This window comes from Paralichthys olivaceus, chromosome 8, assembly GCF_024713975.1.
Source record: "Paralichthys olivaceus isolate ysfri-2021 chromosome 8, ASM2471397v2, whole genome shotgun sequence".
Lineage (NCBI taxonomy): Eukaryota > Metazoa > Chordata > Actinopteri > Pleuronectiformes > Paralichthyidae > Paralichthys > Paralichthys olivaceus.
This window is the reverse complement of record NC_091100.1, coordinates 6381863-6407806: the sequence shown is the minus strand read 5'-3', so window position 1 is coordinate 6407806 and position 25944 is coordinate 6381863. Positions and strand designations below refer to the sequence as shown.

Below are 25944 nucleotides of genomic sequence, written 5' to 3'. Positions count from 1 at the left end.
CAGCACAAACTGTGTCTTCTGTTTTATGGCTTTATGTTTTTTTTAATGTTTTTTTTATTGTTCAGTAATAGGTATTCAAAATATATTTGCATCATCTGGCACTGTAGAAAAATATATATTTAACATTTGAAAATTTCTTGTTAAATAATAGTTAAATGCAGTTAAATTTAAACATTTGTTTGGTTTCAGATAAATCGACTCACTCCAACACGTCCAAATTCACAGGCAAGGTCCAAAGGTGTTTTCCCAGCTGCATCTGAGATGCACGGGTTGGACTGGTGTTGCAGCAACATCTCCGACTGTAACACACACATACACATACACACACACACATACACATACACACACACACACACACACACACACACACACACACACACACACACACACACACACACACACACACACACACACACATCTCACTTTATTCTGTGGCTTGTAACAACAACGAATCGTGTATGCATCATCAAGCAAACATAAACACTCCTCACAAAAAACACATGGCCACTTTCAACATTCCAACACTCCAAAACACACACACACACACACATACACACACACAGACACACTTACACACATACACGCACAATTACCCCATCATAGTGTCCATGCTGAGCTGACAGGTGAAGAGGGATCTGTCCTTCATCTGACTGTCCGTTGACTGACGACCCGGATTTCAGCAGCATTTTCATTGGTTCAGTCTTCCCCTGCCAAGCAGCATAATGCAGAGGACGCATCCCTACACACACACACACACACACACACACAATTGGTCTCATTTCTAATTTTCTCTGGTGTGCCAATTATAGCTTAAGAACTAATTAAACTCCAAGTGTTGCCCTTGAAATTGAAAAGAAACGTATAAACCGACATATAAACAGACTTTTAGACCAAACTAGATCTATGCATTAGTATTGAATACACAGAAAATGCGTCAGTAACGGTGAAGGTTGTTTTTCAGTATTAGACTTTAGGACTGTGGGTTGGACATTTTTGGACGTCATCCTTGTCTCTGTTTTTTTGTTTATTTTTGCAACTGTGTCACGATCCATAAACTAAATATAAAACTGAAAACAATCAGTAGATTATTTGATGACGACAATAACCGTAATGTTTGTTGTTATGCAGCAATAGATTTAGGCACAGATCCAGTCCCAGTGTCCCTCCAGGAAATGCACTCTTATTGTGTTTGACACGCTTGTGATCCTTCGTGACCCTGGGCATATTGCAAGCATCATACTCTCGGGACGTCCAAGACAAAATTCTTTCAGAGAAAGGGCAACACAAAGAAACCCCAATAAGTAGCTTAACTATACCTCAGAGAACGTTACAGGGGACTGAACAGAACAGCTCAATCCTGGATGACGCAAAGCTCAGGTAAGAACAGCACAAGAACACACAGCAGCATCATCACCAGCGCCTCTGACCAGAAGACATTAAACACTTTGTCGCAGTGGCTGCAAGGAAGAGTGAGCGTGTTTCTCATGGCGGCAACCCAAGGCCCCCGGCCCTGATACCAGTGATGAGCCACATTGTTGAACTGACTAAAGAAGCCCCCCCCCCTCCAGGCTCGGTTGGCATGAGGGAGTCCTGACTCATAAAAGAGGTACTGGCAGTAGAGAGAGGCGCAGCAGCTGCAGGGGTTACAGAAGCTCAAGTCTGAGTGTATGAGGAGATGTGAGGGCAAATGAAAAGAGCTTCCACAAAGTGCTTTGGTGATTCGCTAAGATAAGAGAAAAGTTCACCAAAAACCGTGCATTCTGGATTTCAGTTGTTGAGTCATACGTCCCGTGTGTATATCAGGAATAGTATTTTGTTTGGCATGCGGCAGCGGTCATGGACTTTAAGGAGGGGAAATGTGAATCATGATCTGGTTGTATTTGATAGTTTCCCACAGAAGCTTGATGTTCACAGTTCAAATGATTGGTCTGGTTTTAGAAATTCCCTTAACTGTGTCCCAAGTTTACATAATTAGCCTTTAAAGAGGTTCCTGTTGATGTATTTTTTTGAAAAGGGTATCAGATACCGAAGTCCAGGCCTGCAGGACGTCCACGGTTTTTGGCCCTGCATGTCACAAGGGTCTTGTAAACACAATCATGACTCATAAGCTTTCATATCTAACTTTCAAAACATTTATCAGTTCACGCATCTGGCGGAGAGGAAAGAGCATTAGCGTTTGGGGTCGTGTTTCTGTCGACCTGATGAACGCAAGATGGATATTCACACTCTTGTATCTCTGTTTTGGTCTCTACCAGCTCCCAGGAAATGATTTGACAGCACAGCTTCTAAATATTCAACCAATTACTTGCTGACGTTGCTTGTGTTTCGCACTGGGGAGCTTGTGAGGAGTCAGCCCAGTATTGCCTTTATAACTTAAAGGTACAGTGTGTAGAATTTTGTGATATCTAGTGTTGAAGTTGCATGTTGCAGCTGAACACCACTCACCTCACCCTCTCCTTCCAAACATGAAAAAGAACCTGTGGTAGCTTTTAATTGTGATAAAAACTCAAAAGGTGTTTAGTTTGTCCAGTCTGGACTAATGTAAAAAAACATGGCGGCCTCCGTAGAGAGGGTCCCCTTGATGTAAATATAAAGTATTTAAATATAAAGGAGCTTTTCTGGGGTGAAGAAAACTACAAGTCATACAATTTAGATGAAACAAACTAGTGAAAACATCATGAGGATTATTCTACATTAAATTTCTGCCAATAGTTCCCTTTCACCTAAATCTTACACACTGGACCTTTAAAGGTGGAAGACTCAGGACAAGTGTCTGGGTGTCATACAGCCCCTTTCATCAGCAGGAGCCAACCCAGACTATACCATCCTCGCTAGCCCCGCCCCCTCTGGAAACAGGAAGGTTTAGCAAAAGTTATCTTTAAAAATGCCTGTACTGCCTGCACCTGTCCCCAAGCTTACATTTGGCAGCTTGACTGAAACCCTAAACACCAGAAAAAAGCAAAAAAGAATTTATAAAACCTACTGCACCCCCCCTCACACATGGTTGCTCTCAGTGACATCACTGCTGATGTCACCAAAGGTGTAAATACAGGAAGTGTTTGGCCACTTCCTCCTGTAACACATGGTGGGAAAGGTGAGTTTCAAAGAAACGGAAATGAATGAAAAACTGAACTTGTAAACACGAACTACTGTACTTTTCATTAAAACTAATGGTACATGGGCTGTAACATAATGCTAAAGAAAAATAAACCGGGATAGTTTGTGTCTGCTGGCTGCAACTTTAGGTGATAATATGGTTCAAACTATTAACAAGCAAAGTATGGCCTCTGAAAAAAGGGACAAATGGTGAGTTCTCATCTACTCTGTCACACAGATGCAGGTTAAAGTCCAGTTCTTTCTCTTTCCATGTTGTCTAATGATTCTCTTGTATCTAATCTTAAGCCCTGTCCACACAAATGAGGATATTATACTAAAGCTAAGATTTTTAGAGGGCAGATTTTTTTAAAATGTGTATATTTGTACTTATATGAGTATTTGGGAAAACGATGATGTCACAGCTTATTGTGTGCATGCCCATTGTTGCTGTGTGTAATGATACACCACAAACAATGTCCGCCATGTACCAGTGGACAGGAGAATGAGCTCAGAGAGAACGCTCACATTCTTATGGATTTGACAGATCGTTGATAGATTGATTCTTTACTGATCCCGAGAGAAATCTAGGACTCGCCACCTACTGGCCCGGGATGCTTGTTTGGACGTTTAGTGGTTTTGTGTTCTCATCCCAACCAAGACATTTTTAAAAATGGAAAGATATCCGTTCACATAGAGTCATTCGATCCTTTGTTAATATAAATATGTTGGTTATAGCAGCACTGAACTGTAGTGAAGCCAAATTCTCCCAGTGCTCATTATGACCTTCAGTCAGATACTGAAATGATTGGAGCTTTTCTCTTTACTGACACGGAGAGAAACCCATCAAGGAGGCAGGACCCACTGGTAAGGATGCCTGCCAGGTGTGTGCCTATATTTAGAGACATACTGGGCACCACTGACTGGGAGTGTAGAGAGATGCAGCACCACATCCTGGTGGGATTACATCTCCCATCTGCCCTGAGATTTGCTACTCTGGATTCTGCCAGTGTGGAACTGGGATATTTTCCCAAGGAAAAAAGGGAAATCAGGGCTGCTCCACTTCCACCTGGCTCTCCTTCCTGCAGCCATGAAAAATGCCTCTTCCATTGTCTATTGTTTGCTGTGGACATAAATATGTCACCTCTCATAAAAACTGTACACTACCCAGGTTTATTTTTATTGCATTTCCAACAAGCTCACCTTTTGCTTCATAAGAGGGTATTATTGGTCACGCAGGGGGAAGCCAGATGTATTTGTTTTGCTGTTTTCTATGATTGTTTTGTGTTCCAGGCCATCTTGTGTGTTTGTACCTGTTTCATAGTAACATCATGAATTGTGAGGACACTGACAAATGTGTGTATATCTTTACCTTTATTGTCTTTAATATCCACGGCAGCCTGGGCCTCCAGCAGCAGAGAGATCAGCTCCTTGTTGCCGCTCAGAGCAGCATGGTGCAGCGGTGACAACCTTCACACAGATTATGTATAAAAATACACATATTCATAAATGTGGTGTAAAACCAGTGGATAACTTTGCTGAAATAATCTTCAGCGTATATAGCAGCTCCGCCCCTACGCTCTGTTTGAGCGACGGGAGGGGGCAAATGACCTACTTCCATTAATAAGCAATCTCTCTACCCCCGAGCTGAGCGTACTCATAGCGCGCCTGTGTGTGAGTGTGTATGTCGCTAATGGATCCCTGGTGAATATTTGAGGGCCAGGCCCCGCAGTCAAATCAACGAATCAACAGACATTACACAAAGAGTTGGGTCCAATTATCTGATTCCAATCAACATTATAAAAAGATCTTTGTAATCTGATGAAGCCAAACGCAACATCATCGCAAACCAAGCATGTGCACACACAAAAAAGCTCAACCAATCGTGAGTCTATAAATAGCCAAAATCCATAGTTGTCCATTCAGAGTTAATGCTGGAACAGTTCTGAGCAAATTAAAAGCTGAGAAATGTTGGCTTTGCTTTAAGGTAATAAGTCTGCAGATTTGAGCTCCTCGGCTGGCGTCATGTTTCAAAGACCCATTTAAGCAGCGGATAATTTGTATTGTGATACGGTTGATTTGGTTTATTGAGCATAAACAAAGATTTCTTTTTCAGCCTGGCCCTGTCAGTTGGACGATCAAAACGTGGCTCAGCTGCAGGAAAAAAAAAAATCTCCTGGATTCATTGGAGTTTGCTGAGTTTTGAGGATGTTTCTTATCTTGTGGATTAAATCCAGGATCTCTGTTGGAGGGACGGGTCTTTAACACCAGTGGTTCCCAAACTCTCTTTTTACTCTTAATCCTTTAAAATGATTCGACGTCTACTTGTGACCTTATCTCGCGTCAGTTGGACGACAGTGGTTGTGACCTTTGCCCTGATCACACAGAACAACCCATTTTTTTCAGTCTCTGGTTTTATCTAAAGGATTTTTAGAGGATGGGAATAAATATTATTTATCATCGATTCATTTCCTGCATCAAACAGTTTGGGAACCACTGCCTTAAACATTGTTCCCTACATAACTCCATCAAATGAAATAGTGGGTACAAGTCTAATGTTATATTAGCTTAAAGATCCAGTTGAGAAGTCCTAGAAATTGTAGTAGTAAAACATTTATCAAGATATGAGCGATAAAGCCAGAAATTATATCACATAAAAATATTCGTATCGATTCAGACTGATAATTATTACAATCATTTTTTTAATAGACAGATTTTTGCTCCTGAGGGAAGGTTTTAGTTTTAAACTTTATAAACATAACAACACTTGATAAATATTCAATATATAAATCTGAGGTAGATCCATTTTGTGTATTGATATATTTTGAACCTTTGCTATGTAAATTATATCAGGATGATTATTGATTCTGTTTTGTTGCCCAGCCCTAGTTGAACATGATAACTTCTTAAATTGCATTGCAAATTTCATTGTACTAATAAAATGGACCTCATAAAAAGCTTTCATTCAGTTTTTATAATCACTTATTTAGTAGAATTTATTAAAAAATATTAAAAATAAATAATGTAGCCCTTAAATCCTCATAATGAATAGAGTAAAAAGGATGTGGATTGTTGGCAGGAGAACAATTAATAAAAATGTTGTGGTCCCTCACCCATCTGCATCCTGGATATTGACGTTCACCCTCTTTGCTGCTCCAAGGAGCTCTGAAACAGAAAGAGGAAACAGAGAATGAGAGGATTAGGAGGAGAAACTAAAGTCCTTACAGTCCAAATTTAGACCTCATCAGAATTCAGTGATTAATGTATTCTGTCCTTGTTTTCTAATATTTCACTTCCTGCAGGTGGGGTTGACAGCTACGCTTGTACACCTGTGAGCGCTCACGAACAACCCGCTGCCTTCAGACCGTTTCTTCACCGCAACAGCAAAAAAGGTCGAGACGTGACAAGGTAAAGGAGACAAAGAAAAGTCATTCTGGCAAACTCAACAGGAGGAGGCACACACTGACATTCTTTTTACCATTCAAATTTGAGATATACTGTAGCAGCAAACAAAATTAGTTGCATAAAAATATCATTCTTTTATTCTTAATTTGTACTAATTGAGATTTACTCCTGTAAACAAACCACCAACAAAAACATGAATGACTGATTTAATAGTTGTTTGATTCCCATTTTAAAATATTCATCGGTACGTTTAAGAGATTTAGGAGGTTGAAGTTGACGTCAAACAATTTAGTTAAAATTTGAATTTCAAATACACGTAATCAAACACTGGAGTATTAATCTTGTGTATTTGTTAAAAAGGTTGAACTATTGTACAGAGGTTAGCTTTAGCATTTTTTTTTTTGCGGTCTTGTGTACATTTTAGACTTTCTTGCTCTTTTCTTTACATCTGCATCAGTCAGAGTTTTCAGATTTCAGATTATTATTATAATTAATATTCATGAGACAATGAATTCTCCATTAAATTCAGCAATTCGTGGAGAACCCAAGTACGTTTGTGCATAAAAATCACAAACAATTAGTTCATTGTAATTTCAGATTCCTTTTTATCAATGTTTATCAATTAATCGATCGACCGTTGCAGTTTGAGCTCTGTCATAAATCACTGGGATTGTAGGATATGTATATTTATACCATGTTTGGGTGTGATTATGCAAACGTGCACGTGATAACCTTGATCTTTGACTGAAGCGTCAGAAAGATGAAGACGCCAGACAACAGGAGGAAGAACACACACAATAACACATTACGACACAGTCGGAAAATGACACAGAGAAAGCAGCTTGTTTGTCTCTCTTCCACCAGTTTTTTTTTTATTTTGGTCAAACCCTCATAATCCACAGGCCGTAATCTGTAGCTGTCCTGTAATCTGGGGAAAAGCTCCTCTTTCTCTCTGCAGCATCTATCTACACTTCATCCCTTCATCCTTCTCTCACACTCTAATTTCCCCTGTAATTTGCTAAAGAGTGTGCGCTGATTGGTCGTTCAGCTTGTTTCTGTTTACACTGTGACATCGTTCCGCTGCGTGTGTGCGTGTTTGTGTGGACGTGTAGGTTTCCCCTATCTGTCTTGGATTAAAAATAAGAACCGTCCGTCCCTCCCCCGGCGGATGAATCAGTGAGCACAGATATGTGTGTCAGCATCAGACTATCACAGAGCCACATGAGCACAAACCCGCACAAAACAAAACCCAACACCCACAATTATTCCACTGTTTCCTTTAAGATTTTCCTCCTCTTACTACCAGAAGTCTGGATTGAGACATAATTTAATAATGCTCCCCTTCTGACCCAAAACCGTGATATGTATATTTAATGAAATACTAGCTGAGGGAGGCAACTCACAGAAACCAGCTCACTCTGCTCTTAAACTATTCATCCTTTCCTTCGGTTTGCGAGTCACACTGATTCATGTCGGAAAAGATTTTCACATTAAAAACACATTTAATTCACACTAAACTCTGATTCTATCACTGTCTGAATGCGGTGCTTAAAATTCCAGATTTAATGATTCTCCCTCTCTGTCACACACTGTTCATTACCATAATGTTTATGCGATGGGGTTTATATTTTTTAAAATTTCAGGCATTATACTGCAACTGAGCCCATGTTACCATGGTAACCCCCAAATGTGCCATTCTCACAGACTATCAATCACTTAGAGTGAAAAACTATTTCCCTCGTGTTTTAATCTGTTTCACAAATTATTGGGACATGAGATTGCATCATTCACCTTCAAACTGAAACCTTTCAAACTTAATATTGGAGAGAATTAAATAACAGGTTGTGAGCTACTGGCTGACAAAGAAGCCTTCAGTGTAACAGAAGAATCCCAAATCTCACAGGAGGTGAGACGGAGGATTTTTTCAAAGAACATTACCAGACAAGTCCAGTTCCCATCACCTCCGACTTTGCCTGTAGCTGAGTTTCAGTGAGAAGAAATGAAGAAACGCAGCGACATGTATTTTCTCCTCCTGTTTTCAGGCGAATGCACACACATGTTGAAGTGACTCAGGTTAAGAGAAAGTATAAAGCATGAAATGACCAGCTTACGATAATACAATCTCATATAACATGGATAGCTGCAGCTGAGAAAGAGCAGGTCGTACACAAACCAGAAGATCGGAGGCTGTGAATAGTTTGTGATGGTGTGTGATGGGGTGTGTGTGTGTGTGACTTGTGGGGTAAAGTGCTTTGAGTGGTTGTTAAGATGAGAAAATGAGTGATTGGCAGTCCATTTAATATCATGTAGTCTTTTGATTTTCTGCTAATAGTTTGTGGTGATGAAAATTGAGTAATCAAATTGCTGGTGACCGCAACTTTTCATTTCTCAAAGCACTTTGACTTATGTGGACAGTTTATTAAACATCAAACTTTAAGACGTTAAGTATGTAGAAACTGAAAAACAGTCTCTTTATACAGGTGCAAAAGATGACATGTTTGTGTTCATACCGTATGAATATGGCATGTAACTGATTTGAGGGACACCTTTATACCTTTCCATCTCGTTCCAGTACAGACTTCGAGCTGTGCCAGCTGTTGCTCGTCTTTGAGCGTTGACAAAGACTGAAGCATTTTATAAAATACTTCAGTTGGTTGCAACATAAAAGAGATGCAATTATGATAAGAATATTTCTGTATCTTGAAGATAGAGAGTTTCGCTTTCAACAGAGCTTACGATAAGGAAACCATTACCAAATGGTCTGGGAGTGTCTCTTTCTTTTATTTTAAGCAGGCACTGGTTTCTAATGGCGTCTGTTTAAAGTGTCTCGAGGCGTTTTTAAGACACGACCTGCAGGTAAAATCCGGACCCGCAGTTTTCCTTTCACACATGCACAACACAGCGAGAGGTTCTCTGCACAGACGCAGCAACAAATTCTCCACATTTCTCAGGCGAGAGGTGGAGCAGGCGGGTGCAGCAAACAGAGGCAGGAAGTGACGTCTTACTGTAACTCCGCTGGGGAGATCACGTGACAACACAGACACCGTCATCAGCTCTTATCACCACAAACTCTCTAGACATGTTCACCGGGGTCTTCTATTAATTTTCATTGTTCGGGTCAGACGCATTCACAACAATAGGTCAATGCCCAGGATATTGAGGCGAGGGGTGGGGTGGAGCATGTAAGAGCACATCGACCCTGGCATTGACCCTTCTCCCCGAAAGCTCTGGAATCTCATCTTCACAGCGGCATATTTGTATTCTTTTGGTTTTTTTCAGTTATAAATCCATCACTGTAGGAAACGCATCAACACGCCCACTTGCTGCGCATTTTCCTGTTGTATTCTCACAGGGGCTCAGTGGGAAATTTTACTTTTCCAGCTGCAGCTCCTGTTTGACCCTCTGGAAAATGGCTTCAGGACATCTGGAGCAAAAAATATTTTATTACCAGCATATTCCCAGATTTGATGGATTGTTGTGGAACCATTTAATAGTAATTTTCAACATTTACAGGCAGCTGATTAACTTTTGCTGACAGCTTGAGAGAGCCATTACACACGTGACTGAAAATTAAAAACATGGCGCCCTTTGTCATTGACTTTCTAACATTTTTAAGTTCAGTTTTAATGATTTCAGCGACGAATTTATGTGCTAGTGAAATGTCATGTTGAATCTGGCAACCCAGGAGTTATCACCTCCACTAAGGAGGTTTTGATTGTGCCCCTGTTGCTTGGGCCTGAAATTGATTTGGTCGATGGGAATTTTGTTCAACTTACTTATCATTGATTTGGTGTTTTATTTTAATTTTTTTACAGCTTCACAAATGTCCCAGGGAATAATTCATGGATATTGTTGAAAAAAAAACTAAACAAGCACATTTATGAGCGTGTGAAATTTGGTGCAGCTTGATTGAAAGCAAACGGACAGTTTGGTGGAATGGGTTAAATGTACAATATGTAACTTCAGCCTATAAATCGATGATGGTGTGGCGCAGCGTGGCATCATGGGAGTTTTTGTCTTTACCACCATTTGCGAACGTTGTAAAGTAAATGTATTCATGTTACGCTGCAAACGGCGATGAATAATGATTACAAGTGACCAATAGAAGCAAGGGTCAAGTAGATATGATGCAATTAAAAGGCGACAATGAAACGTTCCATAGCCCTGAATAAAACTGTGGATTTCTAATACATAACATTTTACCAGCAATAAAGTCGTGTGTTACGTCGTCCCGTCAACCACTTGAGTCCTGTTAATACTTTTCATTGAATCGTGACATTTTGACAAAGCAACCAAACAGCTAGAAGACCTCCGTGTCACCTGCCAGGCTGCTGCTCCAGCACCATTAACATAGTGTTAGTAATACAAACACAGGCAGCAGCCACATGACTAACACCTCATGTGTCAAGTGTATTTCTGTGCATGCTCTCCTGTGACTCTGTGTGTGTGTGTGTGTGTGTGTGTGTGTGTGTGTGTGTGTGTGTGTGTGTGTGTGTGTGTGTGTGTGTGTGTGTGTGTGTGTGTGTGTGTGTGTGTGTGTGTGTGTGTGTGTGTGTGTGTGTGTGTGTGTGTAGGCAGCGTTTATCAAGCAGAGAAACCTGGCTTCCTGCTTAATTATTCAAACACAAACCTGGGTACACACACACACACACACACACACACACACACACACACACACAGCCAGACTCACACACAGAGACACACACACACACACCACACACACACACACACACACACACACACACACCCTCTCTAACTCACCCTTTAACCTCTCCCCATCACTTCCTGTCTCTTTATCTTCCCACATCCATATCTCAGTGTCCCCCCCTCCTGTCCTGCGCTCCTCTCTCCCTCGTTCCTCACCCTCGTCTCCCTCATCCTCACCCTAGCCCTCCACCCACCTCCCCCTTTTTGCTTTGTCAGTGTGCAGTGGACTGAGCGCTCAGAGCTGATCTGTTCTGGCATTTGAGGAGAAGCATTTTTCTTTTCCATGGCACTGCTGGAATGTTCAGAGACAAACACGAGAGGAGAGGATGGAGAGACTTTATAGCTGAGGAGAGCAGAGGAGGTGAGAGGGGAGGTGCAAGCAAGGCAAGGAGATAGAGGGGAGAGGAGAGGAGGAGGGAAAAAAAGAAGAGTGGGAATCATATAAGGGAGGAGGGCAGATAGGAAGTGAGGGGAGAAAACTGGAGGAAAAGAAAGGGCAGGTGATCAAAGAGGAGGAAACGAGTAAACAGGAAAAGAGGATGAGAGGAGAGGAGAGGAGAAGAGGCCTTGTGGTGAAATGGAAGAGGAGGAGAGCGGTTTCTAGGCTGTAATTGAAATCTAATTATCACCTCAAGTCCCAGCTGACTCCACGTCAAACACACATGCATGTGCACGAGCTCGAGTGCTGGCCACGTATGTGCACGCATGCAAATATCTGCACGTGCACAGTCACAGACAGTCATCACATTATTACCACCAACATCTGGCATCTTCACACACCAATAATCCCCCTGTCCCGAGAGCAGTGTAGGACCTTCCACCTCTCTCTCTCTCTTTCTCTTTCTCTCTCTCACACACACACACACACACACACACACACACACACACACACAGACAAATACACACTCACTAATGCACACGTCCTCTCTGGCGTGCACACCCACATTTTTGTGCATCCCTGCACACTTAGGCTGCACACAACTGCAGTGAATTGTGGGAAATAGGGTGACAAGCATTCCTAATTTCTAATTACATTTTGCTGACTGCTCTCACACACGTGCAACGTCATCACTATCACACTCTCAACGTCATAGCACAGAAACAAGCACACACACACACACACACACACACAGAGACACACACAGAGACACACACAGAGACACACACAGAGAGACACACACACACACACACACACACACACACACACACACACTTTCCCTGTCCTCATATTATCTCTGTCTTATTAACCTTTAAGATGTTGATGAAAATATCAACACGTAGTCACATAGAGGAGAGAGAGAGAGAGCGAGAGAGAGAGAGAGAGAGAGAGAGAGAGACACATGCAGTGCATCATTTAGGCTGAATGGCATCACATCAGATTGAGGCAGCACTGTCCTGACCTGGCTGTGCGCGTGTGCTTGTGCGCGCCTGCACTCCTGCACATCGTGTGTGTGTGTGTGTGTGTGTGTGCGCGCGCGTGCGTGTGTCAGGAGGATGGACAGATACTGACTGGCTTTCCCCGGCCGTGGTCTCTGTAGGAGCCGCTGGGCTGTCAGCAAGTCCTCGGTCTTCACGGCCTGGAGCAGCTCCTGGTCCTTCCCCATGTCCCCTCCGTCCCGCCGCAGTCCCGCTCCCCGGTCCCGCTCTCTTCCTCTGAGCGCCCCTCTCTCCTCCGTTAATCCGCTGCTACATCCTGCCGCCGCTCCGGGGCCGGGCCTCCCGCTGGAGCTGAGGCGCGGAGGGACAGGATGCTGCTGCCCGGGGGGACCGTGGAGGGATGCTCCGATTCGGCCAGGAGGTCCAGCGCACAGCGTCCCGCCTCTGCCTCCCTTACGCCCGGTGCCACACCGACCACCGACCGCTCCTCGCGCTCTGTCGGGATGATGCTAGAACAGATTCCACGGATCCGATCCGCGTGACGGTTTCACCGGGTCTACGTGCGTTCCGTTCCGCTCCGTGCGCGAGGAGTGGAAAAAGAAGGATGGAGCTCGAGCGCCCTCCTACATGTTGGGTCAAATCTGAAATCTCACGAGCGCTCAGTCTGCCGCCGCGGACCAGCTCGCGCCAGCTCCAGAGCGCGTGCACACACACGCACGCACACACACATACACGTGCACGCTCACACACGCACGCTCAATGTCACACAAGATGACATCACATCAACACGAGCTGCTCGTGCACTCCAGTTGTTTTAATCCCGGTGCGCGTGTCGTGCGCGCGTGCAGGAGAGGTCGTTTGACATGGTCATAATCATGTCGCGTGCAGGGGGGGGGGTGTACTCACAGCACGGGACAGTGGAAGACAAACGGGACTGCGGATCTGAAATAATCATACAAGTACATTTCTAAACAATATTAGTGAAAGGTGAATGGACATATTCTGTATTTGTGTCTTATTCATTCATTCATTTGCCTTTTTTATGATTATTATTCTCATCTCCTTCACTCTGAAGTGTTGGATCAAAAGTCTTTTCTTATAATGGTTTAAATCACTTCTATTAATTTTTTTCATATGTGCACTAAAGAGGGAAGACAATATAAGATAGATGATTTATTCCCAAACTCATACTCTTTTATTTCAATGTTTGTATTCATTTCAGCCCAATTTTGCAACCTTGGTTTTTTTTTTTCATATATATGTTAGAATATATAATAATGTCTGTCTATATCTCTCTCTCTCACCTCGATATGTGTCTTAAAGGTTAATGAGACAGATAATATGAGGACAGGGTGTGTGTGTGTGTGTGTGTGTGTGTGTGTGTGTGTGTGTGTGTGTGTGTGTGTGTGTGTGTGTGTGTGTGTGTCCCTGGTGCTGGGATAATTTAAACTAAAGGGGCCACTACCAGTCACATTTAGAACAGGAAGTAGAACACGTGACAGACAAAACAATTTGTAAACATGCAAGTTTAAACTTTATAGGCTGGATGAACCCAGGGCCCAAATGAATGGTGAGCCCCAATTTAGTCCCCCTTACTTAACTTACTGATACATTAATTTGAGGCTATGACCCAAATCCACTGAAACAATTGAAACAGAGTGATGTACCGATGCTATAATCAAAAAAACAGTAAAAGCAAATGAGTTGATTTTACACCTTTGCAATTCAAGTCGTATTGTACTCATCACAGCGGGTCAACAGAAATTCTGGCCAGCGGTGATCTGCTCAATGCCGCTCTATCATGGACTGTATGATAGAGGACATTTCTCCCTCAGTTGTACAAAAGTGCAGCAAAATATCCAGGATGTGGGCGTTGCCATCTTGTGGTTTTTATGTCCTTTGGAGCCAGGTCGTGATCACAAGTCAGTCTCTGTTCATTCACTCTTGTTATTATATATATATATATATATATATATCAAATAACTCACTAAAACTAGAATTATTACGAACCATCTAAAAAAAAAAACATTATTAGTTGTGTATTTGGACTATTTCGTTTGGTTAATGTCCAACTGACTAACACATCCATCTATACATATAGTCTATGCATGTGTCATGGAGGCACTTGTTTCCTATATATATGCACATGATGAAATTCTGACAGAATGTATAGAACTAATAAAAGAAATAATCACATAAACTTCCATGCCATTACATGTGCAAAAAGAACTCTTGAGCAACTTACACAGGCAACAAACTTTCTATACTTATAATTACAAAAAAGCTTAAATAACACAAATACATATATAACATCTATACCTCTGGTCCCTTGAGGGTCGTGAGCCAATCCAAGCTGACGTTGAGCGAGAGGTGGTTTACACCCACAGAGAAAATACAAACTCAGAGGCAATGACCAAACCACACTTTAAACCTCTACTTTTTTCACTGTGAGGCGAGGGTGCAAACCACTGCACTTCATTGCTGACACAAATGCAGAATGTTTTTTTTTTTAATGTACAAAACACATGTTGCTGCAGGTACACGTGCGTCTATGTAGAGTGCGGGTACGCGTGAAGATAGTTTCTAACTTGATGGGTCAGTCCAGGTAAACTGCCAATATTCTCTGCTCCGTACGTACGAACAAACGCCCTCCTGCACGTCTGCTTCAGTTTCTCCGGACGCTGCCGCCGATAGGGCACAGTCAGCTTACAGGATGAGCTGGTGTAGTAGGTGAGCAGAGCGAACAGAGATGGGTACTTCTTCTGGCTGCCGTGCAGACTGAAGAGCAGGTCGGTCAGCTGGACGCGGACGCTAGTCGGGCCGTCTTCGCTCTGGTAACTCAGGGTGAAGAAAACATCCGGCTGGCCGCTGTCTCTGAAAGAAGACGCCACCACACTGTCACTCTGTGCACATTTACTGTAGTTTATTCTGAATGTGCAATGCTGCTTATTACAGCCGCCAAGGAGGTTATGTATGGATCCAGTATGAGTCAGGGAAGAACCCACTAAAATGTGAGTGTGGATCCAAATGAAAGGGTCAGGACTTTTTATAACACTTTCTTTATAACTGTAAGATGGGGTGTTTTTCTGCATTTCACCTTTTTTCCTTGATTGAATTTAAGGAGACATGTAGAAGAGGAAAATATATGTATAACTTAAATATGGGTAGAGAAGGAGAAATAAAGTTTTTTTTTTATTATCTAGTTTGACAGTCAGAACTGAGAAAGTAAAGGAATACACAACAATGACTTCATTTAAATAGCTGTTAAAGTGCACGTTTTAGTTTTTACTTGTGTGACATATTTCCAAATTGCTGACCTTTTAGCGGTGGCTTTTGATCCCCAAGAAGTGATTTCCGAGAAAAGAAAACTGTTGCTCTAACAGAAGGGGTATCGGATTGGTACATCAGTTGTGTACACGCTGATGCTTAACCCTGTATTTTCAACATTATCAGAAGGATTTCTGATGTTTGTATCAGTGTGGGAACATCTCTTTGTATTAATACAATTATTAATCAAATTATATATATATATTAGAACGTGTAAATAATTTACTACCTTTTAAAGTCCATGTTTTTCTGTTGAACTGTTGCAGTAACTGTGAATCTGGTTCACACTCCAACATAATACTGATTAGTTGTAATTGTATTTGGGTTGAGCAAAACCTCTCTCTCTCTCTCACTCTCTCTCACTCTCTCTCACTCACTCTCAGAGGGGGAGGTGCATCACAGTAACAGCTGGTTATGGATTACAGCGTTTCCTCTCTCTCTCCCTCTCTCTCCCATTGACCGTCCATTCGTTTGGAATTAGGGCAAAAGTTTTGTTTCCAGATTAGACCGGACTCTGCCTTTCCTCTCTAACACCGGACTGGTTGTGACTGTAAACAGGGGAAACTATAACAGGAAGAAAAACCTGTTTGCATGATCATGTGTATCTAAGGTTAAAAAGTCTCATTAGGTTTCTGTAACATTGTTCAAATAACAGTACCTGCAAATTTTCTCTACGCTACAAATATTTTACATCATAAATGGATGGCAATTTCACTTTACTTTAAAACATTTTACATTATTTTATTTATATTGGATTAATTTAACCAAACAAGTCTATTTTTAGCTGGGCAGCCTCTTTTGCACAGGATATCTGGGCAATGGACGAGCATAAGAAATTAACTTTACAAGCAGCCGAAGAGATAAAACTGCTGTATAACTCTGAAATAGGATTGTGTAAGTTGTGAATTACCTGATGAGGAAGGTGCCCACTAATGAGTGTGTCAGTATTTCGTGCGCCTCCTCCATGGTCATCGGCCCCCAGTAGAAGCCGCTCTGTTGGAGCTGCTGGTACGTGCTTTTCACCAGTTCATACTCTGCCTGGCTGCAGAACGGACGCAGGTGTGTTGGTAGGCTGTCGGCGTCGCCTCCAGTCATCAGCTGCAGGAGAAGAGGAAGTGAATAGTCGGCATGATAATAATCAACACGTACAGACTGCACAGTGAAAGCACTAAACCAGTTTAACCTCTCAGGCTCCATACAGACGTTATCAGGGATGGAAAAAGTAGTGCAATTTTTTTTCTTGATTTTTACTAAAATGATGCTCGAATAGAATAGAAAGTTCCCGTGTGAACCTCAGAGTCCAACGATGAACTCAGATATTCAACTTTTTTTTGGGCTTATTTTCTGACACAGAGGTCATCACATCACAGACATTTTGTCTTGAAGGCGTCTTCTTATGACAACAAAATTATAGAATAAGTTACCATTATGCTATAGCAGTACATATAGTAGTTAATTCTTATTGGGAGTTGTGAGGTACTTTTGGTACTTTAACTAAATCTTCATGTTTATACTTCTAATGAAATATATATTTTGTATTTCCACACCAAGGAGTAAAATATCTGAACATTTCTTCCATCACTGGATAATAAGTTCAAAATGAAAATGAAATCTAGGTGAATCATTTCTGACTTAACTCGCTCCAGACTTCTGCCCACTCTTAAAGAAAGAGCGTTCACTCACTGACCTGGAACCATGGTTCAGGTTCTTCCTCTCGGCTGTTCCACTGCAGTGGATCAAACTTCCTCTCCGTCAACGGTTGGCGGTCTGATCCGACACTCTCTGGTTTCTGTTTGGGGCTGACAGGTTCTTCAGGGTGTTGACTTTGTCTCTGTGTCTCCGCTGCGCACTTATCTTTTTGGTTTTGTTCAACTGGTTTATCCAGTTTGGCTCTGACCATCCTACACAAGAGAATCCTTCTCTTGACCACTGGTTGCACCATTTTCTCCACTTCTTGGCGACAGAGCCTCCATCACTGGCACCGTCCTGGTTGGTCATCTGCCACTCAGTCTGCTTTGAGACTCCATGTTGTTTGAATGACAGCTTCAGATTTTGAATCAGGATTGATCAACATTAGCACAAAGTGCCGGAGTGAAGCAGAGGCTGAAAAAGCTTCATCTGTTCACAGGAAAGAAAACAGACAAGCAGTCAAAATCTATTTTTACTTAAGTTATTATGTTGAACTTATTCCCACTTTGAATCATATCCACTCTCATCAAGCTGTTTTACTTGGGATGAATCTATTTCCTGTGTTAAACACTTCAATGTGGTCAACAGCTTGTCTCTGACTGTGTCTGTCTGTAGTTTTGCACTGACCAGGCAGTGCACACTGAGACTCTTCACTAAAAAACAGACGTTTCCTTGAAGCTCAATAGATTTATTGATTGATTAATAATTTAGTCTCTAAAACAAGAGAAAACTATGAAAATATGGCACCTGTATTAGAAAAATGATAAACGATTATCAAAGTAGTTGCAGATTAATTTTCTTTAGATGTCTTATCAGTTATTTGACTCTGATACTCAGTTCTGCATTGAGCCAAAACTCTCTTCTAATTAAAGCTGCACTGTTAAAATAAAGTTTAAGCCTGTGTGCGTGTGTGTCTGTGTGCGTGTGTGTCTGTGTGCGTGTGTGTCTGTGCATGCATTTGCGTGTCTAAAGCAGACAGTCATGTGGCTGGCCATAACCCACATCAAAGCCAACGTATCATTACAACGATTATAAAACACTTTCACTTTCTCATTCTCTTCACAGGAACCACTAAAAGAACAGACGTAAAATACAAATACAATTTATGAGTGTAAAAACAAGTGGGTAATAATAATATGTATCATATATAAGTGGTATAAATTTTGAAGAATGTTTTTTGTTTGTCGTATAATTTTTCAGTTTTTATGCACTCTGTCAATCTTTTTGCTTTATGTTAGTTTTATGGTTACAAAAAGAGAGGATTCTTTCTTTTACTGTCTTTCTGGATTCTTAAAGCTCGTTTTATTTTAACGTTTAGTTTTATCTTCTCTTTTAAATAAGGAGAGCATGTAAATATCAGCTCCTGTTGAAAAACAGGTCTAATATTTTAGTGTATTATTCTTGTAATTTCCCCGTCTCAACTAAAACCATTAACTGTTGTCAGTTCAAACTTGGTTGTGTCAATTCTCTTAATTGGCTGAGTGCTGCTGTCAATACCGTTAAAGTGGATTTTCTGTTGTTATCATTCTTTTATCAAGATAACGCTGGAATAGAAGGGAACCTTTGTCTGCAGTGCTGACTTGTTGTTGAGTTGTGGAGCAGCAGCAGGCTATAGATCCCTGTGCAGCTGAAATCCAGATAAACTTCAGAAACACAGACACTTTGAGAAATGCATGAGTTTCACCAATATTGACGACATTTCTGGATTAAACTGTCATTATTCTTCTTTTATAAAACTTTCACATATTTTTAAATTATTGCTATTATTTAATACTAACGCCCAATGATACAGGGACTGGTATAATACAAAATATATGAGTTGATGTAACTGAGGTTGTCATAACTTTCCACATCTGTATTTGTCATAAGAATTCACATCTGTAATTTCTCTTTGCATTTTACTTTTCTTTAAAAACACACTTCAAACTCACTGTGGCCAGCAACAGGTTGTTTTTTTAAACTGTGAGAAGAAAACAACTTATATATATATATATATATATATCATTGCAATCTGGTTTTAATGATTGCTGTGCTAGCAGAGTCCAGTTCAGGAGAACAGTTTGTGGTCCTGGGTAGAGACATTTGCTCCTTCTGAGGATCAGTGGCGGAGAAACATTTTGACACCGCTGCGTAAATTGGCACAAACATACATTTGTGCATTAACGAATGAATGAAACCAGAACAAACCTGAGAGTCGGAGCCTGGCTCAAGGTCATTCAGCAGCTCCTCTCCTCCACAGACTCCTGGTTCATTTGGGGAACAAGCAATTCTACTTTCTCTTTGCCTGAGGAGGAGCAGGAGCAGGAGACGGGGCCACGCCCCCACGCGAATCCTCGCGAATGATTCGACACAAGTTATTGCTGAAGGCGCGCGTGCTCGTGAGAAGCGTACACGCGCTCTGCAGTTTGCTTTCACTCTTTCAGGATTCTCTTAAATCACGTGATCTGCAAGCAGCGCGTGTGTGTGTGAGGCCTTATTCTATCTCTGTGAGGACCAGTGTCAGTTTCACACACACACACACACACACACACACACACACACACACACACACACACCTGGGTTTACAGAGTTCAGTAAAAGAAAAAGAGTTTACATATTCTTTGTAATTTGTTAAGTGCAAATAAATAGACTGAAATGCACTCAAGTAAAAGCACTTCTCTACTTTCGACATAAACGATGTAAAAGATCATTAACTGTGTCCACTGTTTATTCTATTTTAATTCAGAATACATTATTCTTTTTAACATTTTTACGAGCACTTCCTTTGTATGGATTCCAATACAGACACTGTCATGTTAAAGGTCGGTTCCAAAACACGTTTTATCTTTTTGTTTGGAATCCTCCTCACTGTTGAGGATTTTTTGTATATCCTCACAAATAACTATTTATGCCACTATATACAGTATTATGTATATATATAGTGTATGTTACATTATATCTGTAAACCATTAGGAGAACAGTGCCTGGCTGATTCCACAGATGCTCCCTTCTCTCTTTTAAGCAGTACCCAAGGTCAGGTTATAGTAAAGGACCAACCAACAGAGCATTCTAGTGTCTACGCTTAGAGTTTCATACCTAACACAGATGCCTCAGACAGAGAAAACAACTTCAACTCTTTTGCATATAACACGAGTGGCAAGACGTAAGATTGCAATGTGGTTTATGAATGAATATTTAGACTTCACTATCCAATAGGATGTGAACATGTATCTGAGATGTGCTGTTAGAAATTTAAAAAAAAAAAAAAAAGTAATAAAATGATCCCTTTAATAGCTTGAGAGAATGAAATACTTCGTGGCAGCAGCAGTTGTTGGTGTTGATGGTTACCGGGAGCTGGGAGGAGGGGAGTCTCATTTTCATGCATCAGGGTTTTCTTATTAAAGAGGAGGAAAACGTTTTTCCTTTTCAGAATAAAGTCAAAACATTCAAGATAAAGTTGAAATACTATTTCATGAATAAAGTGGAAATGTTGAGGATAAAGTCGTGTCCTCTGGTCTGTCACATTGAGTTAGAGGAGTGACGGAAGTGGTGCACATGTATACTTGCTGTAACTGATAGCTGTATCATGTCTATTATTAAATCTCACTCCTTTGTATTTAACGTTGATTTGACAAACATGAAGTTCTGTGATTAATCTTAATTCGACTTCATTCCCATCATTTTGATTCTTTTTTCTTGATGTTCTGACTTTATTCTTGAAATGTAAATGGCAAAAAATGTTGCTCGTATGCTTCAGGTTCTCTTCTGTAGTTTCCACTTGGCTGATTCATATCACAAACAGAAACATGTCTAAGTATCAATCTCTACAAGCTCAGACATGACGTTTGTTGTTAACTGAATTATTCAAAATTCTTGGGACTCAGAGTGTTGCTGTGATTCTGATCATTCGACAGCACGACTCGTATGTGAGTCTTAACTCGTTGCATGATTTTTGTCGATAGTCTAGCTCTCACTCGGCTCCATGCAACAGGAGAAGCAGATAATAAAATGAGGTTTGGTTGCAGTTTCCTCAGCAGAGAATGGTTTGTGTGTAAACAATTTAACACACACACTATGATGCCATGGTTCCCAACATGACTTTGAATCATAAAACTGAATATTGATAAGATAGCACCGAGCAATGACATTCATTTAATACATTTTTAACAAAAAGATAAGCTGTCCATGCTTTCACTTTCAAAATGAGTGTAGTTTCTTGCAGTAAACTGAATTGTCACGGTGACAGTTCAGATCTTTTATGCAGTGGGGCTGGACGTTTCTCTTTTGCTTTGTCTGTGCATCATGTAGGCTGCTGCTGTCACGACCAAGACTCCGTACGTAGCCAAGACGCACTGGAAGAGAGCAGAGATGGACACAGATTTGACTCCATATGTGAACACTATATCACATGTAACAGAGCGTGTGTATGTGCGCGCTGCATACATTTCTCCGTCCCTGCAGCGTGTAGCTGTTGAAGTATTTTCTCCAACCAGTCAGCTCTGCAGAAGCTGGGGCCTCGATGCCAAACAGCTGTCTCTGAAACACAAATACACACAAGCAATAAGAGGAAGCACAAAAACATGTGTGATGTTTATCACATTTTCCTGGAAGTGAAACGACGAAAATAGAGACGAGCGATAATAAGAATCCAACACGAAAAATGAGAGAAAAAAAACATTCAACCACAAAAACAGACAAAAGATAAATTAACCACCTAGAGTTACCTGCAAGCTAAAATGAAAGTGAAACCATCCACTTTAATTTATGGGAACATGGTACTTTTACTCTAAACAATCTCATTGTTCTTTATACGAGTGCCTGCTCTCTGTCGTTTTATAAAAATACTAAACATAACCAATCAAAACAAACCACATTTTCCTCTGTTATACTAATATATGTCAAATTTTCTCTTTTATACTAAAATATAACCTGCAATGAAGATTTAGTAAGTTTTGTTTCTTACTTTTGTTGTTATATTTGGAATGTGGTTTCTTCCACACCCCACATGCATTTTTAACATTTCATTCATGTAATTTGTATTCATGTTCTGTAGAGTAAAGTCAAGTTTGACTGAGCAGCATCATGACGAAGCAGCAACATTCTGGTTAATGGTCGAGTCACATTCAAAACATCCTCTGACTGAGATTAAACTGAATTATTCATCCACCGGAACTGGGAGCTAATCATCCGCACACTAAGAGAGCTGCATTCTTCTCCAGCTCACCAAAGCATTTCTGTGTGATAAAAGCTTGAAGCTGTAATTCCCTTATAAATTTTTTTCTTTTCGATGCATAAAATGCAAAAGCTATTAACAAAATATCTTAATTCTCCAACTGGTTGACTTCTTTCCCCTAAATTGCTGATGGGACATTTTTACTTTTTTATGACACTGACAGCATTTTAATTATTTTAATTCAAGTCTTTAAAATGAAAAAATGTATTTAAAAAAACCTATGTTGTTTTAATGGTTTAAAACTGAGGTCAGATAATAAAAGAAATAATCTTTATTTACAAAGCACTTTTATTATCAAGTTTTATTCTTCTAGAAAACACAGCAATAAACAGAAATAAATTAGAACTGAAGTAGAAGTGATCCGTCCATCCATCCATCCGTCCATCCATCCGTCCATCCATCCATCCATCCATCCATCCATCCATCCATCCATCCATCCATCCATCCATCCATCCATCCATCCTTCCTTCCTTCCCTCCTTCCTTCCTTCCATGCATCATTAGTTTCTTTCTTCCTTCCTGTCTATGTTGCGTTAACAGCTTGTTTCTACTGCCCCAACTGGCCAAAATAAAAAAATCAAGCAGTTGCAGGTTTCATGGTTAAAGTATATTTAGACTTGATATGGAATAAAATAAATAAATAAATCCATCTATACCACAAAGTAAACTACCTTTTAATATTGAATTCTGAAATTACTTGAAATTAACGTCCTTATGTCTGCTCACATATATTTGCACATCAAATTGCAAATTGCACAGATCATACACATTACGTATGTTCTAATATGGCAGCATTTTATATTAGAATTAATATAAAATGCAGCCATTGGGCCAGAGAACGTCTCTTTTTTCTTACTGAGTTGTATTTATTCTATTTAGATGATTTATTAGTTTCTTACTGTGCTGCAATGTCTGACTTTCCCTGAGCAGAAGTTATATCCATTACTTAATCTACTGTAAATAATTTGACTGAATAAAGGTTTATAATTTGATCGTGTATTTCATTTGTAAAATCTTAAAGACAGCTGTCTCCTGAATGTTGTGCAGTACATATTCGGCTACAATATTCATGTGGAGTAGTCTATTAATGTATACAAAGCAGGAAAACATTTTGAAAAACAGTACTATTACCACTTTGTATAAAATTATAGACTTCTACTTCTTTTTTAACCTAAATATTTTTATTGAGATTCTTTAAAGCTTATTCTTTACATCCTCGATCCATGTCATTATTGTTTTTTGAAAATTATAAATAATAAAATACTGTCAATACTGTACTTGAGGAAGAGTACTAAGAGATAATACGAGATAAGATAATCCTTTATTAGTCCCACAATGGGGACATTTGCAAAATTACAGCAGCAAGAGTCAACAATGGACATCAGTAAGTGATATTAAGTAAAATTCAATACCAACGAGGAAGGATAATAATATTCAAGTGTAAGGAAAGAGTAAAGAAGATATGAATGGAATAAAAACTGGTATATACAGTGTAAAAACAAGAACACATATGTACAGTGAATGTATAAACATATGTAGAATGAATATTGGACAGTTCACTTTGCTTTATAAGGGTATAATCAGGGTATAACGTCATGTTTAAGAGATATATAAAACAGAGAACTGCACGTGATGTGTTATTTAAGGTGAAAATGAATGTATTAGTCTATTTAAACATATTGGACTGACAGCATCCACGGTTTGGTTTTTAATTTGACTCAGTGATCAGGTGACCTCAGCTGGTCTCTGCAGACTGCATCAGGTTTGTGATCTTACCTTCACCTCAGCTGGTCTCTGCAGACTGCACCAGGTTTGTGATCTTACCTTCACCTCGGTGATCAGGTGACCTCAGCTGGTCTCTGCAGACTGCACCAGGTTTGTGATCTTACCTTCACCTCAGCTGGTCTCTGCAGACTGCACCAGGTTTGTGATCTTACCTTCACCTCGGTGATCAGGTGACCGAAGCTGGTCAGAGGGATCCTCGTTTTCACGGGAGACGTCGGCATCTCTGGGAACAGTTTGAATGAGAGAAACGTTCAGAGGCTGCAGGCTGAGCTTCGCTGGTGTTTCACTGAAGGACGAGACACTTACACAACGCTGTCACGTGTGGAGACGTGTGTTCTGATAGGAAGTACGTCCTGGCCAATCGTGTGTCTCCATTCACAGCGCTGACCAATGGGCTGTGGGCTGGTGGGTGGGACTTTTTTTTACGTCAGTTCTCAGCGCCTGTGAGTGGTTCACTTGTTTATCCACTAGAGGGCGCTAGATTAAAGTTTATCATACAGGGAACGTCAGCTCTTGTAAAACTGTTTCATTGATTTTAAAAATAAAACAGATTTATCATGTTTGTTGTTTTAGTCGATCAGCAAATAAGTTATAGTGGGTTTATAAAAATTATGTTAAAAAATAAATGTGTCCATTTTACCCAGTTGATTATTTTTCACCATTCTTCACTCAGATAAATTACCTTTTCCTCTGTTTGGCTTCGTATCTGTGTGAATGCAAATCAGTCATAATATTGAAATCAGTAAGTTCATAGATTGATTCACAATTTAATACATTTCAAGTCATAATCAATTATAGTCAACTTCTGCCACATGTGCAAGACATAGACGGGACTGAAATGACATCGTAAACATACAAGTAGACATATGAGACCTCAAGATATAAGTAGATGGATAGATAGATAGATAGATGGATGGATGGATAGATGGATAGATGGATAGATGGATAGATAGATAGATAGATAGATAGATAGATAGATAGATAGATAGATAGATAGATAGATAGATAGATAGATAGATAGATACTTCTTGGGGAAAATCAGATATCCAGTAGCCCACACAAAGAGACACAAATAAGACAGAGAGACACACATAAGACAGAGTACTCAAGTGGCATGTACTGTAGATACACAACATAGTACTCAGTAAAAAGACACAGGGTAGGTAGGATATGAGTGGTGCAAACCGGAATAGTGAAAAAATAGATTTGACATTGTTTGATTGAAAGGAGGCTGAACATAAAGAAATCAGTAGAGTTTAAAAACAAGACGACAGCAACTGAGTTCTTTAAAGGTTAAGAGGTAACGTCCTGTCCATCAGGATGTTGGACCTTGTGCTGCAGTTCTTTCCT

At 40.4% G+C, this 25944-nt stretch overlaps 2 protein-coding genes across 12 annotated transcripts in view; both read right to left on the bottom strand.

The window, feature by feature from the left end:
• The window catches only part of LOC109644128 (caskin-1), a 30124-nt gene extending 16811 nt beyond the window's left edge, over window positions 1–13313 (bottom strand). For all 4 annotated transcript variants that reach the window (XM_069529776.1, XM_069529778.1, XM_069529777.1 and 1 more), the window contains exons 1-5: window positions 12716–13313; window positions 6207–6258; window positions 4466–4563; window positions 594–739; window positions 204–299 (exon numbers count right to left, since the gene is read on the bottom strand). In XM_069529776.1, the coding sequence (XP_069385877.1) occupies window positions 204–299; window positions 594–739; window positions 4466–4563; window positions 6207–6258; window positions 12716–12809 (486 nt within the window). In that variant the 5' untranslated portion in view covers window positions 12810–13313. The remainder of the gene's footprint in view (window positions 1–203; window positions 300–593; window positions 740–4465; window positions 4564–6206; window positions 6259–12715) is intronic.
• Window positions 13314–14093: 780 nt separating this feature from the next.
• LOC109638276 (suppressor of cytokine signaling 1) lies at window positions 14094–24937 on the bottom strand. 8 transcript variants are annotated; one of them, XM_069529789.1, is made up of 8 exons: window positions 24747–24937; window positions 22021–22113; window positions 19786–21929; window positions 19530–19558; window positions 19160–19225; window positions 17597–18027; window positions 16820–17007; window positions 14094–15456 (listed from the first exon to the last, which is right to left on the bottom strand). In XM_069529789.1, exons 6-8 carry the CDS (start codon window positions 17849–17851, stop codon window positions 15132–15134), a joined length of 768 nt encoding a protein of 255 aa, XP_069385890.1. In that variant the 5' UTR covers window positions 17852–18027; window positions 19160–19225; window positions 19530–19558; window positions 19786–21929; window positions 22021–22113; window positions 24747–24937; the 3' UTR covers window positions 14094–15131. The 8 variants fall into 8 exon arrangements, with proteins under 8 accessions (XP_069385890.1, XP_069385891.1, XP_069385887.1 ...); XM_069529790.1 differs by lacking the exons at window positions 22021–22113; window positions 24747–24937 and having other exon boundaries at window positions 19096–19241; window positions 19786–20143; XM_069529786.1 differs by lacking the exons at window positions 22021–22113; window positions 24747–24937 and having other exon boundaries at window positions 19160–19241; window positions 19786–20143.
• Window positions 24938–25944: the final 1007 nt, after the last annotated feature.

What these genes read in the sequence shown, in the direction of transcription:
- LOC109638276 (XM_069529789.1), bottom strand. Translation starts at nt 17,851, where the DNA reads ATGGTGCAACCAGTGGTCAAGAGAAGGATTCTCTTGTGTAGGATGGTC. An exon ending in AACCTGAACCATGGTTCCAG is followed by an intron (nt 17,008 to 17,596) that starts GTCAGTGAGTGA and finishes CTTCTCCTGCAG; the next exon opens with CTGATGACTGGAGGCGACGC. An exon ending in GTGGGCACCTTCCTCATCAG is followed by an intron (nt 15,457 to 16,819) that starts GTAATTCACAAC and finishes GTCTTCTTTCAG; the next exon opens with AGACAGCGGCCAGCCGGATG.